General features: G+C 46.1%; 1 protein-coding gene across 2 annotated transcripts; it reads left to right on the top strand.

The window, feature by feature from the left end:
- Positions 1–3,816: 3,816 nt before the first annotated feature.
- FOXG1 (forkhead box G1) lies at positions 3,817–13,359 on the top strand. Of its 2 annotated transcripts, none has more exons than XM_074585050.1 (2): positions 3,817–3,931; positions 10,839–13,359. In XM_074585050.1, exon 2 carries the CDS (start codon positions 11,005–11,007, stop codon positions 12,382–12,384), a length of 1,380 nt encoding a protein of 459 aa, XP_074441151.1. In that variant the 5' UTR covers positions 3,817–3,931; positions 10,839–11,004; the 3' UTR covers positions 12,385–13,359. The 2 variants fall into 2 exon arrangements, with proteins under 2 accessions (XP_074441151.1, XP_074441150.1); XM_074585049.1 differs by lacking the exon at positions 3,817–3,931 and adding an exon at positions 10,481–10,612.
- The last annotated feature ends 4,746 nt before the right edge of the window (positions 13,360–18,105 follow it).

Genomic DNA, 18,105 nt, shown 5'->3' on the forward strand with positions numbered 1-18,105 from the left:
GTCCATCCTCTTATGAGCACACACAGACACACACACACATACATCAGGGGCAGAAATTTGGAGAGCTGTCGAGAGGGGAAGAGAAATAAGAAAACAAAATTAGAAAAAGCAAAACTCGTTCGAGATTAAAACCGGGGGGGGGGGAGAAAAAAAGAAAAAAGAAAGAAAGAAAAGAAAACACTCAGAAAGAGGAGCCCTGGAAGTTTCCTTTAGCTCTCCTCGTATTTTCTGTAGTTTGAACTGGGGTGTTGGAGTCGCATCACGGAGGACATATGCCATCTCCGCGGGTCTGTATTTGTATGATCAAAATATTAAGGGGCACTCTTTCTCCGATGGGTTTCCCAGCAAGGGCTCAGAGAGGAGCAACACGGCTAAATGGCACCTCTAAGTATCAAGCTGCGGGGCAAAGGATGTAGTGTAAGAAGAGATGAGAATATGCTTGGCATAGCTGGTATTTATTGACAACTCCAAAAGGAAATAAGTTTAAGACAAAAAAACCTTAGTTATTCCATGACACAATTGTTGCACAAACTGCCTTCAATCAAGTTGTTTTGTTTTCAGGGCTCTTTTGCAAGCATCTTCCACACGCTTGGTTTGAAGGGAGAGATCTCATGGGCTGTTCTGCATTTTCAGGGACGATCAAGTCAATCCTGAGAGAAAAGAGTCGCTTTAGAAGGAGAGAAAGTGTTTCTTCGTGGAGTTCAATTTATTTTTTTAAACGCCGTATCTCAGAGAAAAGGCCTCTTATAACAGATTCCTAGATCGTGTCAAATTATAACAAACTGAATCGCAAGAAGCAATTACAAAGCAAATATTGTGATCGGTGTTGTGGGTAAAATCGGAGCCGGGTTTATAGAGGAATATTAACTCTGATTTTTTTTTTAAATCAACAGTGATTAGATCTGTGTTAAGCCTAAAGACCTTTTCCTGTAGATGGCGTCCTTTGGGTACTGAGTAATCAATAATAATACAGTCGTACTCAGGAGACTTTATTAAGGCTTGGGTAATAAAATAATTAATAATATTTTTTAGTTATGTATCCATTGAAAGCGAAAAAAAATCTTGATTTATCGTAAGCAAAAGTGTGTTTCTCCTTCACGTGGATGCAAATAAAAACTGTTTGAATAAATAAGTTGTTTCTGAACATTTTGTTGTCAAAGTGTTAAATGTCCCCGTCATTTTTATTCAAACACTAACATGATTACAGCCAATTATATATTCACCAGTGTTCTTTATTTTAGAGTAATTGTACTTGTCACTAATAAAACAGAGACATAATGGATCGCTACTGTTCTGAATTTTAAAGCAATTTTCTGTAATTTGATTGAATTATACATCGTCTCCGCTACTTTTTTTTTATTTCTATATTTTGAAATCCTATTTTCTTGAAAATTGCAGCTCTATTCCTGTTTTGTTGCTCCTGAAGTAACGAAGCCTTCTGTAACATTTATAAATAGAGCCTCGTCCCTTTTGAAATGTGGAAAATCATAATTTCAGCTCCAGCATACTGAAAGCTTTAGACTTAAAATCCGAAAGTCCGGAGGAGCGCCTAAACCAGAAGAACACTTGGCTCAGCGCGATGTCCTCCTCTGGGATGAGATGAATATGAGCAGAGAAAACAAAACGGCGCCGTGCATGGGAAGGTTCGATCACTTTATTGCGATGATTTGGTGCGCTTCTTGGGGCTCAAACACAGAAACACGTCAAGAGAAGCAGTTCGGTTGCTAATATTTACCCCGGGAGAATAGGTAAAGGCACGGAAAAAAATACAGCGCCAATTACATTCTTCCAAGCAATTAAAGCCATTATCTGTATACTGTCCGTTTGTTCTTTTAGGTGGCGATTATAGGTAAGAAGCCCAAGAGTGACTTGGCTCTCTGTAGGCAGGGACAATAGAGGCGTAGAACGATACAGAAGTGTATGCAGATATCGCACACGCATGGAAAATATTGCGCTGCCTTATTATACTGCTCCTCGGGTTGTTTTGCTGAGGATGAGCTCTCCGAGGGTTGTTTTTTTGTTGTTGTTTTTCAAAGCCGAAAACATGCCTTTAATTTAGCAATTGTATCAACCATCAACGCGATGAGATATGATCCGCGTTGTCGCCAAACACAAATCAAAAAATGATACAAAGGCTTTCACAAGTTAATTTCATATGACAAAACACGTGCCCACCACAACAGATAAAGTTAAACTATCATTTGCAAACCGTGCGATTGCGTGAAAAGGTATCTCTTAGGTACATTTAGCACAGGCAAACACGAATGCTTTTTTCCAGGATTCTTTGTACTGTAAGATAAAAGCAAGGGAAGGCACGGGAATCCGGGTGGCTCACTGTAAGAGTCCTTCAGTAAAGCCTTAGCGGGACATGATCCCGACCCTCAGTGAGAACACGCTTCTTGCTTTTACGGATTCACTATTTAATATAATCAGAGAAATTAGCTTGTAGTCGCCTTGGAAGGGAAAAAAAAAAAGTTATCTACTCCTAAACGGATATCGTTTTATTAATCCCAACGTGTACGAGGATTTGTGAGCTTTTTCTTTACTCTCTTTTATTGATGTTTTGAAGTGAGCGTGAAAATAAAGTGTAATGCCATCCTCTGTTAGTATTCTGCTAGTAGGCAAATGGAAAGTATTTATTTGTTGGAGCTTCCAGAGCTACGGCATGATTTCATTATTTAGGTGGAGTTTATGGCTCGATTATAATAAACATTGTTTTCTGAAAACTCCCTAGGAAACATAACCTCTGTATGTATGTGTGTGTCTGTGTGTGTGTGTGTGTGCAAGCCTATGCGAGCGCCCCATCCAAAAGATGGAGAGGAGAAAACACACAAAGGAGATGCATCCCGGGAGAACTGTTTTTTTCAACGTTTTTCCCCTCCGCATTGTCACTGCACGGAAAGTCTGTCTGCAGCCACTTCTCTTTCTTGGTCAAATTATTGTCGAGGCAAAACTACAAACCCCAGGCTTTAGCGAGGCACCGTCCGTGCTCGGTGGGAGGGACACAAATGGGATTTAACTTGTTGCCAGTCGTTTTTGTGTGTTTGTTTGTTTGTGCTGGTGCTTTAAAAGCGAAACAAATTCCAGAAACAAAGCGGGGGGGGGGGGTGGGGGGGGGTGGCGGGGAGGGGGGGGACTGGGAAGGGAGGGAGGAGGAAAACAAGCTCTGTATAAAAGACATATCATATTAAAATAATACATGAACACACCCACTGATATCAAGGGTACGATATCAGCCCTTCCCCAAGAAACTTATTTATAAGTGGTAGCGCTTATAATCATCCAACGAGCCCCTTACCATCACTCTCCCCTCCCTCCGCTAGAGAAAGAAAGAAAGAAAGAAAACATGGAGACCACCCTGCCCGATATAAAAAGTGTTCAGAACAATCTACATAAAGAGCCAACTCCTGCCAGCCCTACTCGTGCGAGCAGACCAAGGAGCGAGCAAGGTCTGCTTCCCGGGCAGCCTCCCTGGAGCTAGAGCAAGCCCCGCCATCCCGACACCCGCCAAGTGCGGGTCCCACCGCTACCGTGCGGCGGCCGCAACGGGCACCGGCACCTCGCTCCGGTACCTCCTCCTCCCGCCTGAGCCCCAGGCACGGAGAAAGCTAAAATCGGCTTTGCTCCGAGGCTCGCCAAACGCCTTCTCCTAGAGGGGTGTATAGCTGTTTATGGCTTTTGTGCTACCCCGAGCATTTTGCTATGGTTACAAGGGGGCCCCGGGGCGGGAAGGGGTGGGGGGGTGGGGGGGCGCGGATAGGGGAGGATGTTGCGCTTTTGTAGGCCCTAAAAATTGGATCCGCGGCTGATCTCTCCGAGACCGAGATTCCGCCAAGCCGAGGGGTGCGGTGGAGGTGCGGTGCGGTGGAGGTGCGGGGCGGGGCGGAGTCGCGCCGAGCGGGCAGCGGCGAGCGAGGCGCGGCACGGTCAGGTAGGATGGACCGACGGACGGACGCGCACCCCCCGCGCCCGGCCGCCTTCTGCGGAGCGCTGGGGTGGAACAGCGCTGGGAGAGAGACTGGATCTGTCCCTGCGCTGGGGGAGGGGGAGAAGGCCGGGGGGGGGGGGGGGGGCGTCTTTTCTCTCGAGTTACCGAAAAACTGCAAAACCAGATACATGTGCCATTTGCCAAAGATTATGTTTATAAGAGGCTAAAGAGCTTTAGAACACCACCATGAAAATATTCCAGCAACAGCTTCTTAGGAGTCAAAGAGCAGCTAGAAATCTCTTCAAGCACTATTTGTTGGGTTTGGTTTTTTTCTCCATGTCTTTCTCTTTCCCTGTATTTTATTTCCCGATTGTTTAATTCAATCTGGTAACTCCGGTAAAGGCACTGAACGTTGGCCAAGAACGTTTTAACAGTAAACACAGAAGAAAATAAAATGATGTATTTAAACCTCGAGAACAGTACAAGGTTTTTAACTTGTCCATTTTCCCCCCTGCATTTTATTATCGTCGTCTGCATAACTCTGTGGATAATTCTTAAGGAATATTTTAATTTTCGGTTTGATTCCTGAATTAGGGAGAGCTTTTGTTACACAGGGACACGTATCACCTAGGCAGGTGTGACGGCTGTCTTATGCACGCTGGCGTATAAAATAATAGCGACATTTAGGATCTAAAAAAACGCACGTCCTAACGTTAAAGTTGGCAGCGAGTGTAAAAATATTCTGTTCTGAAGAATCCTGGCAGTGGCAGCTGAACACACCAAATCTAGTGGATGCTCTACACTCTCTAGATAGGCTTTCCGTGGATGGTATTCTACAGCTACAGGAATAAATAAATAAAATCTTCAGCTTTTAATTAAGGCGATTTAATTCAGACCTCTCTACCCAGCGCGGCCGCCGTGGGAAATGTATACTCCAATGTTTACTCGGATCTCTTTCTGTCACTATTCTATCTTGTCTTACGCTTACGACACCAGCAAAGCTTTCTGCCCCCCACAGCCATTGTTTCCCATTTCCACGTTCTCCGTCCAACCTCTGCCCGTCCAAGAACTTCCTAAAGTTCAAGAGGAGCGGAACTCTGCACCTAGGCGATTAATGTCATTGTTTTAACGCTACCTCTCCCCTAGCTGCTCAGGCTTCTCAAAGGTATACAGTACCCCGCTGGCTGTTCTTTCTAGTACAGTGCAGCTTCTCAAAAGATCATCGGATGGAGAAATCTAGCTCTTCTTGAAACATTTAAGCAACTGAGCAATTAGTTCTGAATGGGGGTGGGGGGAGGGAAGACTAGAGAGCCCAAGGCGGGGGGGGGGGGGGGGGGGGAGAGGAGATACAACACAACTAGCCCGAAAACAACAGGGGTGGGGAAGCATGGGAGGGGGACTTAAAATGTTTGTATTTAAAGGGTGCTTGCAAGGTCTTCGGCACAATATGTGCTGCTCTCCTTAAAGGGGCACTGAGTGCCAATAACCATTAGTCATCCAGTAGGGACTTTTCATTACAGATCTATCTTTAGGGGGAGTTCCCCGAAGTCTCCAAAGGGAACATAGCTGCGGATTTCAAACCCGGTCCAGTTCCAGTCACACAGTGCCTGCGTCCCTGCTGCAATAGAAGGGAGAGATACTTACCAGAGTTTCGTGAGTGCGCGGAGAGCCCAAAGGTCCCTGCAGTGCTCCTTTCCTCTGCGGAATACTATCTTGCATCCGAGGCAGTTCCCAGTCTATATTTGATGTTAACATTTATGCTATCTCAAACACGAGGCTCTCCCATAGACATTTTTTCCAGGGTTTTCAAGCAAATTTCCCGGTGCCACAATGTTATGATGGAAGAATGCTGAAATGACAGGCCTCGTAGACGCTTGTCTTAATCATCGGCTTCTTAATTTAGTTTTAGTGCTGTGGTTTTGTGTGTGTGTGCGTGTGTGTGTCTGCGCGTGTGTGCGCGCAAGAGAAGCCTCTGACAACCTGCAGCTTCCTAATGACTGACGAGGCAGGGCTGCTGCAGCAAAGTAACACTTCCCTGGTGTGAAGACCTCTTACTGGGAAGTTTAGTTCACTACTGTTCTCGCAATCCTAATCGTATAACCTGTAACCAGAACCCATGGAAGAAGGATAAAGCATGCTAAATAAACTAACTTCTAATCACTAAACGTTAGCACCACTACCAGCTGTTGAGGATTAACTGGAAGTTGGCTAGAGACGGACACCTAAAGTTAAATCTGCAAATCCGGATAGAAGGGTGGACCGCTGAATACTTCTTCCTCGCCCTCTTTGCCTCCTTTCATCCATCCACCTCCAGTCCCATTCACCCCTCTTCAAAATGTTTGACTACCTCTTTCTCTTTGTTAGCTCACAGCTCCGTCCCCATTCACCATGCCTTAGCAGCAGGGTATCAGTGTCTGCTGAGCAGCCCTTACCTTAATTGCCCAGGTAACCTGGAATAAATAAGGCAAGCTTAGAGTCAAGGGGGAATAGAATTATATATGCGTACATCCAGGCGTTTACTGTACCGAATGTGATATTACTGATTGTTAAAACGAAGTGTCCCGACTCGTTTCATGGAAGCATGATGCCATCGAAGCGTGGTTATTAAATACCCTTTCTTCATGGCTGAAAAAACCCTCATTCATTTCTTAAGCTGTCAGTACATTTTAGCAGCTTAACCCCTTGAAAGAGCCTGAGAGTACAGAGCCGCTATACCCGTGTGAAGGGGGATTGAAGGCTGGGGGGTGGCGGGGGGTTCGCTATATCCATAGAGCTTACAGTGGAGAGGGTCTGTTTTTCCTTTGGCCTTTAATTTAAATAAATAAATAATAAATACAATAAAATTCGAGGGAGAAAAGTGTGCAGTTGAAACACTGTCCCTGCGAGTTATACCCAGGAACTGCACGGAGATCGCTGTTGAACGGCACTTCAGCCAGGACGTTCCAGCTCAGCTATTCAGCCCCATCCTGACCCCGGAGCTGGACCCTGTCAGCCCATCCCCGCCGCTCAGCGCGGCAGCCCCGCACCGCAGGCGAGCGCGCAGGTGAAGGAGCATCCACGCTCCGCAGAGCGCTGGATCCCCTCTCCACACCCACCCGCATTTCACAGGGTTGGGGCCGTGCACTTCCCTTCCACGGCACAAACTTCTTCTCCAGACACCCCACAAAAACTTCCCTGTTAGAAAACACTGCCGTGAGGGACCTTCTCACAAGAATCCGAGTTTAGCCAGAGCTGAGGGGTCAAAGCAGCCGCTCACGCAGTGCTGTGGCCGCACAAAGCTACCGCTGAAGTGAACGGGAGCCATGGCCAGGGCAGAGCTCAGGGCAGAACTGGTGTTAGAGCAAGACTCCCCCATTTCCAAAGTAAATATCTCCAGTTGTATAAACGCAGAATTTTCTGCAGAGGAAAAAAAAAACAAAACAAAACAAAAAAAAACCACCAAAAACCAACCAGAGGGACTTGAAAGTTGAAGTCCAGCAGAAATAATAATTGACGTGGCTTCTCTTACATATCCCTTCCTGTCCTGTAAACAGTGAATTAATCTTCATGGGCTTAGAAAGATATGTACTACATATTGGATGCAGCATTTTCTTTTTTGGTAGAACTGTATATCCACGGCATTAAAAAAATATAATATAAATCCTAAATTTGTGCACAGAGCTTTATTCTGCAGACATGACAAATGACTGAATGTTAAATCCAGATCACCAAACATTTTAAAAGTGTGCTCCTTTTGGTGTTTGCCCTTTGCTCAGAAATGCAAAATAATAAAACGTTTATTTTCTTCCCTGCTACATTTTCATCCCTGATCACAGCGCAAAGTAAACTCAGCTCTGACCTAAGAAACACCTCAACGCATTAAAATTTCAACAGGCAATGTCAGTGTTACATTAAACGAGAACTCCTCCAGTTCGCTGCAGAGCTGGGATTTGAATAAAACGTTCAATGTTAACAAACAATACACACGTTTGGCACTTTGTGTATTAAATGGATCAAAGAGATTTGATAAGGCACAATACACCATTTGTACAGACCTGATTGAGTTAATATAATATCAGCAAATTTTACAGCGAAATGAATCTGTTTCTTTTCTTTGTGTTTAAAACCAGCACAGATTACAAATTTTAATGATCTGAAAATGTTTGGTATACAAAATCATGCTTATTTCAGTATTAGCAAAAACACAAGAAATTTTTCAACACAAACACCCAGCTGTGTCTATTTTAAAAGCAGTTCAATGACAGCTTGCACTTATGAGCATGCAATCAGCTAATTTCGCTTTTTTTTTCTTCTGTGTTAATCAACACTTTCCTTCCTGCATATCAGAGTACAAATAGTATAGTTACTCCACATCAGTAAATGTTTACGTAACCTGTCCTTTCTCAAGAATCCGGTTACACCGAATCATTACATGCTAGACCGAGTAGGAAAACGCACTGGGCCCAGCCACCCTAATGGGATCCTAGTGCACCATAATGACACATATTAGTTAATGATGATCATAATCATAATAATATGCAGGAATCTTACCTTTCTTCTTACCCCTAGCTATGGTAGAGTCGAGTCATATCCTCCACATCGCACTCTTCCTCGAGAATTCCCATACATTGACTTCAGTGTTGAGCAATGAAATAATTACAAATTTACATCATTTTTTTTTAAAAACCGCATTTCTAAAAAAAAAAAAAGTAAAAAAATAAGTGTGGTTGATCATTGACTTTTATCTCTTTTTTTGTCAGTAGCAACCTGTTATGAAATTGGATAAATAAATACAATTGTGGTAAGGTCATTCGAGGTTAATCCAATGCACAGAGTTCATGCCATTCCCAATTGCAATTGTTTATTACCGGTCCGTTGTAATTGTTCTCGTTATTTACTCTCTCTTTCTCACACTCGCTCTCCCTCCCTCACACACACAGACAGACACATATATAAAACGCACATCTACACGCAACCACGTTTGCTGCACTGAGCTCTAACCGGAATTTCCCCGGGATAAATTGTTTTAGGTGGGGTTGAGCTCCACGTATTATTTCTACGGAACAGGTTTTTTCCTACAGCACAAACGTAAACTTTAGGCAGCTTAACGCGGCGCTATACGTTGCCTTTGCCTACAGCTTCGGTTTGACTGTGATCAGCGCGCTCTCCATCCACTACCTTTCCCCTTCTACCTCCCGAGGAAGAGAAGCTGCGCGATTTATTTCGCTTTGTTTCAGGGTTGATTCTTTTGTTTGTTTGTTTGGGTTTTTTTTCCCCATGCTGACAGTAAGAAAGGAGGTGATGTGGACGATTAACATCCGATTCCTCGGTCCCGGGAAACGGCAGCCGTAAGCCCGAGTCTCTACCATCGCCCGTACGGAAGGGACGCCGGGCAGGCGGCGCCGGTACCGGAGCGCTCCCTCTGCCCCGGCGCCCGCCGACCCGCTCCCCACCAGCCCTCTCCCCTCCCCCAGCAAGACTAAACCCCGCGGAACCGAAGCCCCGGTGGCCAGACACCGCGGGCCGTGCCGGGGGGCGTCAGGAAATTGCAATATGTATTTCACGGGTCATTAACATTGTTATTTATTATTGTTTTTTTTTTACACCTGACACGCGGCCTGCGCTTTTCTGGCTGAAACCACCCGGCAGCGCGAAGGAGGACAGAGAAAGGACCCCGGCCGCCCCCCGCGCTGCTCCGGCGGCCCCGGGGAGGGCGCGGCGGGCAGGAGAGCGCGAAGCCCGGCTCCGCCGCCGCCCTGGCGCCGCGCCCGGCCGCCGGAGACACGGAGAGAGAGAGAGAGAGCGGAGAGGGAGAGAAAGGAGAAGGGTTTGCTCGTTTCCGTGCCTCCCCGACTCACGTTCCGGAGCGTGGCGGACAGGGACCGAGCGGGCCGGAGGAGACCGTCTTCCCCGGCAGGCCGCGGCCTCCGGACCACCCTGGCCCGTGGAGGCCAGAGGCCCGCCCCGCCGTCCGCGTCCCCTCCAGCTGGTTTGGTTTTTTTTTTCTCTCTCTCTCGGTAAAATAATAAATAGAAATAACCGACACCGGGGCCTAGAAAAAATAAACTCGCCGACTGACTTCGGCGGGATCCGCAAAGTAGTACCTCCGCCGCCGCGCCGCGGCCTCCTCACCCACCCGGCCTCCCACCCCGCCTCCTTCGCTGCCAGAGGAGGGGGGCAAAGAGGGACGGGGCAACTTTTTAGGTCCTCCGGAGAAACTACAGAGTCGGACAACCGGCCGAGCCCCGCCGCCGTGGGACGGGCGCCGTTTGTTCGGCGTGAGGGGATTTGTGCTCGGAGCGACGGCCGGGGAAGGAGGGGTGGGAGTGTGTGTGTAGGGGGGGGGGGTTGTGGGGGCGCGCAAACCGCCGCGGTGATGCGCCCCTGCGCCGGTATCCCTGCGCCGCGGGAGCCGCGGCGGCGGCGGGGGGCGGGCGGGCGCGGCGAGGGGCGGGGCGGCGCGGCGCCATTGGCCGGCGGGCGGGCAGACGCGCCGGCACGCCGCCGGCCCTGATTGGGCGGCCGGTGGGAAAGGTTAAACCAAAAAATTTTTTACAGCCCCGGTGCGTGTCTGCAGCTCTGAAATTAATTGCGGCCAGGGCGGTCTGTATAGCCCGTCTCCGCTCGCTCCTCGCCGACCCGCCGCTGCGGCTGCTCCGTCCTCCCCCCTGCTCTGCCTTTGCCGGGGGAACCGGGCACCATGAAGTAGCTTTTTTTTTTTTTTTTGTGTGTGTTTGTGTGTTGTTTTTTTTTTTCCCTGTTGTTGTTGTTGGGTTTTCAGAGGGTTTTTTTTCCCCCTTTTTTTCTCTCTTTTTTTTTTTTTTTTTTTCCTCCGCTCTGACTCGGTTTGATTTTATCTGATTGGTGATTATTATTACTATTATTTTTTTCCCTCCCCGGCGGTTCCTGTCCTTGCTACATGACTTGCCAGCGCTTGAGACTGCGGTCCAACTGCGCTGCCGCCGCCGCCGCTGCCGGTGGTGCCGCCGCCGCTGCCGCCGCCGCCGCTGCCTCGGCCACCGCCGCCGCCGCCGCCTCCGCCGCCCCGTGCGCTGCTCCCTCGGCCGCTGCAACTTTCCCCCTCAGACTAGTGTGTGATGTTGGACATGGGAGATAGGAAGGAAGTGAAAATGCTGCCGAAATCCTCCTTTAGCATAAACAGCCTGGTGCCCGAAGCCGTCCAGAGCGACAACAACCACAGCAGCCACAGCCACCACAACAGCCACCACCCCCACCACCATCACCACCACCACCACCATCACCACCACCCGCCGCCGCAGCAGCCCCAGCGAGCCGCCGCGGCCGAGGAGGAGGACGAGGAGAAAGGCCAGCTCCTCCTGCCGCCCCCCGCCGCCGCCGCCTCCGGCGCCCTGGAGGTGGCCAAGGCGGACATGCTGGCGGGCAAAGGCGAGGCGGGCGCGGCGGCGGCGGCGGCGGCGGAGCTGGAGGAGAAGGAGAAGGCGGCGGAGGAGAAGAAGGGGGCGGCGGAGGGGGCCAAGGACGGCGAGAGCGGGAAGGAGGGGGAGAAGAAGAACGGCAAGTACGAGAAGCCGCCGTTCAGCTACAACGCGCTCATCATGATGGCCATCCGGCAGAGCCCCGAGAAGCGCCTCACGCTCAACGGCATCTACGAGTTCATCATGAAGAACTTCCCCTACTACCGGGAGAACAAGCAGGGCTGGCAGAACTCCATCCGCCACAACCTCTCCCTCAATAAGTGCTTCGTCAAGGTGCCCCGCCACTACGACGACCCGGGCAAAGGGAACTACTGGATGCTGGACCCCTCCAGCGACGACGTCTTCATCGGGGGCACCACCGGCAAGCTCCGCCGGCGCTCCACCACCTCGCGGGCCAAGCTGGCCTTCAAACGGGGCGCCCGGCTCACCTCCACCGGACTGACATTCATGGATAGGGCAGGATCCTTGTACTGGCCTATGTCCCCCTTCCTCTCCCTGCACCACCCCCGGGCCAGCAGCACTTTGAGTTACAATGGGACCACGTCCGCCTACCCCAGCCACCCCATGCCCTACAGCTCAGTGTTGACTCAAAACTCCTTGGGAAACAACCACTCCTTTTCCACGTCTAATGGGTTAAGTGTTGATAGACTAGTCAATGGAGAGATACCTTATGCCACTCATCACCTCACAGCAGCAGCTCTGGCCGCCTCAGTGCCGTGTGGCTTGTCAGTCCCCTGCTCCGGCACCTATTCCCTAAACCCCTGCTCTGTAAACCTCCTAGCAGGACAGACGAGTTACTTTTTCCCCCATGTTCCTCACCCTTCAATGACTTCTCAAAGCAGCACTTCAATGACGGCCAGGGCAGCCTCCTCCTCCACGTCGCCACAGGCGCCCTCCACTCTCCCCTGTGAGTCCTTAAGACCTTCTTTGCCAAGTTTTACAACGGGACTTTCCGGAGGACTTTCTGATTATTTCACACATCAAAATCAGGGGTCTTCTTCAAACCCTTTAATACATTAACATCCATGGGATCAGACTGTAAGTGAACATTTTACACACATTTGCATTGTAAATGATAATTAAAAGAAAAAAAAAGCAAAACAAAAAAGTCCAGGTATTTTTTATTAAGTCCCCCATTTTCTGTACGTTTGTTCAGTCTTTAGGGTTGTTTATTCTTCCACCAAGGTGAGGAGTGTCAGCAAGGTGCAATGTGGGGAGATTACAATGTAGACTATGAAGTTTGGAAGACAAAATTATAGTAGAATGTGTATCTAAATAGTGACTGCTTTTGCAATTTTTTATTCAAATACGATAAATCTATCACTAAAAGCCGTCAGATTCTCCATGTTTGCAGTATTATAAGTTATCATGGATATGTCGGTGGGTGCAGAACTTGAAAGGAAAAAAAAAACCCACTAAATTTATGAAAACTATAAAAAAAACTTAAAACGTAATTTGCATTTAAGCAGAATTAATACCGAAAGATGCCCAAGATACGTTTCGGCCATTTATTATTTTATCCTTTTCTTTACTGAACTGCTTTTTTTTTGGGGTTCCTTTTTTTTTGTTTGTTTGTTTGTTTGTTTACTTTTAGACCAAAGATTGGGTTTTAGAAAATGCACTCAGTGTACGGAGTAATTTAAAAAAACAGCAACGTTATTTCAGTTTGCAGCACTGCCCGTTCAAATGAATCAGAAGGGGACAAAATTAATGATTGCCTTCAGTTTGTGTTGTGTATATTTTGATGTATGTGGTCACTAACAGGTCACCTTTATTTTTTTTCTAAATGTAGTGAAATGTTAATACCTATTGTACTTATAGGTAAACCTTGCAAATATGTAACCTGTGTTGCGCAAATGCCGCATAAATTTGAGTGATTGTTAATGTCGTCTTAAAATTTCTTGATTGTGATACTGTGGTCATATGCCCGTGTTTGTCACTTACAAAAATGTTTACTATGAACACACAGAAATAAAAAAATAGGCTAAATTCATATATACTTGATAGTTTTTTTGTCTCTTTTATTAACTAAAATTAATATTCCGGAGGCTTTAAAGTTACAGGGAGATCAGAGCACTGCTTATAACAGCAGTCCACCATTTTTCACACGCTCCTTTCTCCTCCCCCCCCCCCCCGCACCCCCCCCCTGCTCCCCCCTCCGATAATATTGTCTTTAACAGTATTTTCAAATGTAAAGGATCGGGGTATTTAATTAAACACAACGGCTACTATTGTGATGTCCGTTTTGGGGCAGAACTCTTATCAAGTCTGCTTAAAAAATTGTTCGTATGAGGTAGGGTGTCTTACTTAAAAACTCTGCCTTACGTTGAAAAAGCTTAAAATTGCGTACATATATATACATATATGTACACACACATATAAATTTAAGTATATATGCACACATTGAAAAAAAAAACAAAACAGGTTTTTTAAATCTATTGCATAGGTACGTGTTTTTCTTGCAATCTCCGAAATGCATTCGAAGAATTATTCTTCTGAAAGAAATTAATTTCGACACTATGATAACTGGAGACCTATTAACTATGGATGTCTATGTGTGTGTATATACCTATACATATTATTAGCTTTCACAGAACCATTTGATCAAATTTAGCAAGCTATGATACGTGCGTGTATCAAATGCAATCCTTGTTTTAGAGGAACTCTGTTCCGGAAGTATCTATGCTGCATGTATTTGTATACTTTTAATGCTGCAAACGCTTTGGCTTTAAATATTGTAAAAGTAGCGATAGTTTTTCAGTTAGAACCTCTCTCTTCTGTGTGTTTCCCCCCCAACCCCCCGCCTCCCCTGCCCCTCCGGACGGGGGAAGGAGCCGAGCAGGGGTGAGATGAAGTTGCAGCGCGCTGCAGTGAGGCAGAGGGCTGGAGAGGTCACGTGACACCCTGGCTTGCATACCGATGTTTAAACGTTTTAGGAAAAAAAAAACAAAACAAAACAAAACAAAAACAAAACCAAAAAAAAGCCCAAAAACAAAACCATAGAGAAAAAGTAAACCTGTGTGGACGCCTTTATTTTTAAAGCTTTGAAACGGGCTGCTTTTTCGCTGTCTGTCTGCCGATGGCAAGGCTTGCTGAAGCCCACTGACCCACGCGAGCGCCCCTAAGTGTGCTCCCTTGCCCACAGAATCAATCCATTAGTTTTAAGGGGGCAACGCTAGGACTAATTTTAAGAAGCGTTTAATCCTAGAAAAAAAAAAAAGAAAAAAAATAAATTGGTTTCTTGAGGAGTTTAGGGAAGCCTCTAAAAGCCGCAACTCTTGCAAATAATTAGAAAACTTGTGCAAAAAGGTTTAGGAACTAATTGGATCCCGCGGTGAGTCCGCAGAGGACAAGTTGTTCATTTGTTACGTTTGTGTAGTCTAAACTGGGCTCTGCAGCGGTGCAATAAGCCGGCGGCTGCTCACAATAGGCCCAATGAAAAATAATCTCCGGCTCGGAGATGTTATCGCAAACACTTTAAAGAGCTGATCCTAGAAAGACAGAAAAGAGGAAGAAAAGGGGGGGGGGGGGGAAGAGAAGTAGAAAAAGAAAAAAAAATGCCGGGGGGTGAATAAAGAAGCAATAGCAAATATGAATTCTTCCAAACAGAATATTTGTCATGCTGAAAGAATAAGGGAAGGGAGGGGAAATCTTCCGAAAATAAGCAATAAATAAACAGATGCAAGCAGATCTGCAGGAAAGGGAGAGGAGTGAAAGGTTACGGATGAGAGATGGGACACCCAGCTCTGCACTATGTGGGGGAGAAGGAGAGAAATCTCTGATATTCTTGGCTTTCACTCTCACTTCTGCAATTCAAAATTAATCATCACTATGAGAAAAAGGTTGCTTTGTTTGGGGGTGAAGAGATGATACCACCACTTGGAAGCGCCTACCCTCCCCCATATTCTTCGCTCTATTGTCATTAGAAGAAGTGATCGCAAAAAACTAAAAAACAAAACTCCTTTGCAACAAACCTATCGGAAATAATAAAATGAAATAGGTGTGATTTAAACTCTTGAAGCCTCGAGACCCCGTTCTGTATACTTGTGCCTAAGCAAGTTAAAAGAATGGCATCTGCTGCCGCTGACAAAGGACATGATTTATTATTTACCACTTGCAATTGGTTGTATACTGTAGGAAATCCAATAGCACATACTTAAAGTATTATTTAGTTCGCAATGTAAAAAAATCCGCCGACAGTGTACTAGGAGGAGGAAGAAGACAAGACAGGTTGGAGGAAAGCACAATCTCGCTATGTCAGAGTTTGGGGTTGGCTAATAAGCATTAATTAGATAAGCGTGATGCATAATAATTCCTGAAAAGGGTAGCCCTGATGTATGTCTCTCTAGGCTCCGTTTAAGCAAGCACCCGCTCTCAGTGCTCTCCTTTAGGTTCAGCATAGCAAAGTGCTGCCTGAGCAGTTCAGGTGCCACAGACTTTTCTCTCTTTCTCTTGCACTGGGGGAAGGGGCGGTTGTTGAGCTGATGATTTATTCACGTTTCCATACACGTATTACCAGCAATGAGACTATCTTTGTAAAGGGGAAAAAAAAAAATAATGCTAAAGTTGTCACGGATTGTGGCAGGACTGCCAAGGCCCCAAATATGCCTTTACCTTTGCCTGCTCCCCAGCCAGAGAAACCCTTTTGTTCGCTGAGGATGTCTTTTAGGCTACTCGTTGCATAGGCTCGTTCGGTACTGCATGTGAGGTGGTAGGTCTGGTTGGTTTTGGTTTGGGTTTTTGTGTTTGTTTTGTTTTTGTTGTTTTTTTTTTTTTAATTTATTTATTATTATATATTTTTAAAACAGGCAATAATTCTGTTATCTGATACTTGTTTCTATGGCGGTTTATATGTCAGATCCTCAAGCTAAGCTTTTAGGATTTTTTTATTTTTTTTTTTTTAGTACGCACGTTTATAGAATGTTGCGGTGGTTTAGCGTCGTTTCTTTAGCATTTCCTAATTTAAACTGTTTGTGGGGGACGGGTGGTCTTTATGGAATTAAAGAGCTATTGTTATTTTCCTAGTTGATGTTTGAGGTGATTAACTTTGCTCGCAGAGCTCGTAGGAGAAGAAATCTGCTCATCAAGAAACCTCCAATTACGATTTTAAGATTGCTTTCGCAAACATGTTTGAGGGATAATAAACTGTAACTCGAATCCACAATGGGATATTTAGCCAACCAGTTTTTGACATATTTTAAATATTTTTCCTTTGTTTCAGTAAAATAGCAGCCTTTATATGGAATGTATTCTTACGAAAGGGTTTAAAAGAAAGTGAACAATAATATATTTTGCCTTAAATGGCACAAAACTAGTGTTTGGGAGAGTGATAATTTTTTTTAATCCGGTGCTTGAAAAAAAAATAGTTTAACCGGGACGTCATTTTACTCTTTATAACAACTTCTGATTATTATTAAGATTTATGTCAGAAATTATGATTCAGGTACACACCCCCTCACCACTTGTGTTAATATGAGGTCGTAATCACCACGTATTCACTATTCACTCAAGCAAAACTCCCACTGAACTCCGGTTACGTTTTGGCTGAACCACATCAGAGTTTTGCTTAAGAAAGAACATTGAGTAAGGCTCACTGTTTTATTAGTGACTATATTCTTTAATTGTTCGTATTTTCCCTTAGGACGGAAAAAAAAAAAGTGTCTGCCAGTAGACAGTCACTGCTATTTACTTAATTGTATAATATTCGAATGATACACCCGCACAAGAAAGAAAGTATATGCGCATACATATTACACGACTACAAAATCAACGAATGGCAATAAATATGTACGCGTATATATAGGCACACACAACCCTCCAGAGGGGTCTGTCTGTCCATGCACTAGTGTCTGTAGCAGCTTCTCGGCACTTTTGTGCACTGAAATGTTCTTGTTTTGGAAAAACTCCCCCCCACCCCTCTACTTCTCCCCCTCCCCTCCCCGCGGTGAAGGTGCCTGGGTAAACGGGTCAAAAAGTGGTGGAGAACTGGGTTAGAAAGAGGTGAAGGTGAAGATCATTAGAGGTTTTAGGGCTGGCTGTGGCTGTTTTGCTGGGTTTGTGTGACTGTGCCCAGAGGGCGGAGTTCCTGCACATTCCTACCTCACCGGAGAACCTGCCCTCAACTCCACTGCAGCTACTCCAGAGAGATGGGACCCTCCAGAAGAAACCTGCCCAGCAATCCCAGCAAGCCTTCCCACCAGAAGGGTAGGTGCACTTCAAGAAAACCTTCCCTACTTCTTCTCCCAACAGGCAGATCCATGTGATACGAATGAACAGAGATGACAGACTTCTGTCTAAACGTACTGTTTCCCCGTGCCCCCTGATAAGCAGATCGCCCGTGCAACCGAAGCACAGTTTCAAAACACCAGTTACACAAAAACTGCGTGTGCCTAATGTTAGGATTTTTTTTTCTCTCTCTTTTTTTTTCTTTCCTTTTTTTTTTTTTTTTTTTTTTTTTGTCTCTTCCTCAAAGTGTTTCCTCCCCCGGCCTCCCCCCTCCCCCCCGGGCTCTTTCGTTTCAAGCGGTAAGTTGGAAGTTTCTTCGCCGGTTTAGCAGTTCTCATGGTTTGTCTGCAGATTTTTAGCTCGTTTTGTTTACGTGCTCTTTGTTTGCTTGTTTGCCACTAACGCCAGAGAAAGTCACACGGGTGCAATGTTGTGTTTGCCTTTTTTAAGATGCCAGGAGAAACTGCCTCTACCTGCAAGAAAGGCGCACGATGGCACTTGGGGATGGGAGTCCTC

The sequence above is a fragment of the Larus michahellis genome, chromosome 4 (genome assembly GCF_964199755.1).
Source record: "Larus michahellis chromosome 4, bLarMic1.1, whole genome shotgun sequence".
NCBI classification, from domain to species: domain Eukaryota; kingdom Metazoa; phylum Chordata; class Aves; order Charadriiformes; family Laridae; genus Larus; species Larus michahellis.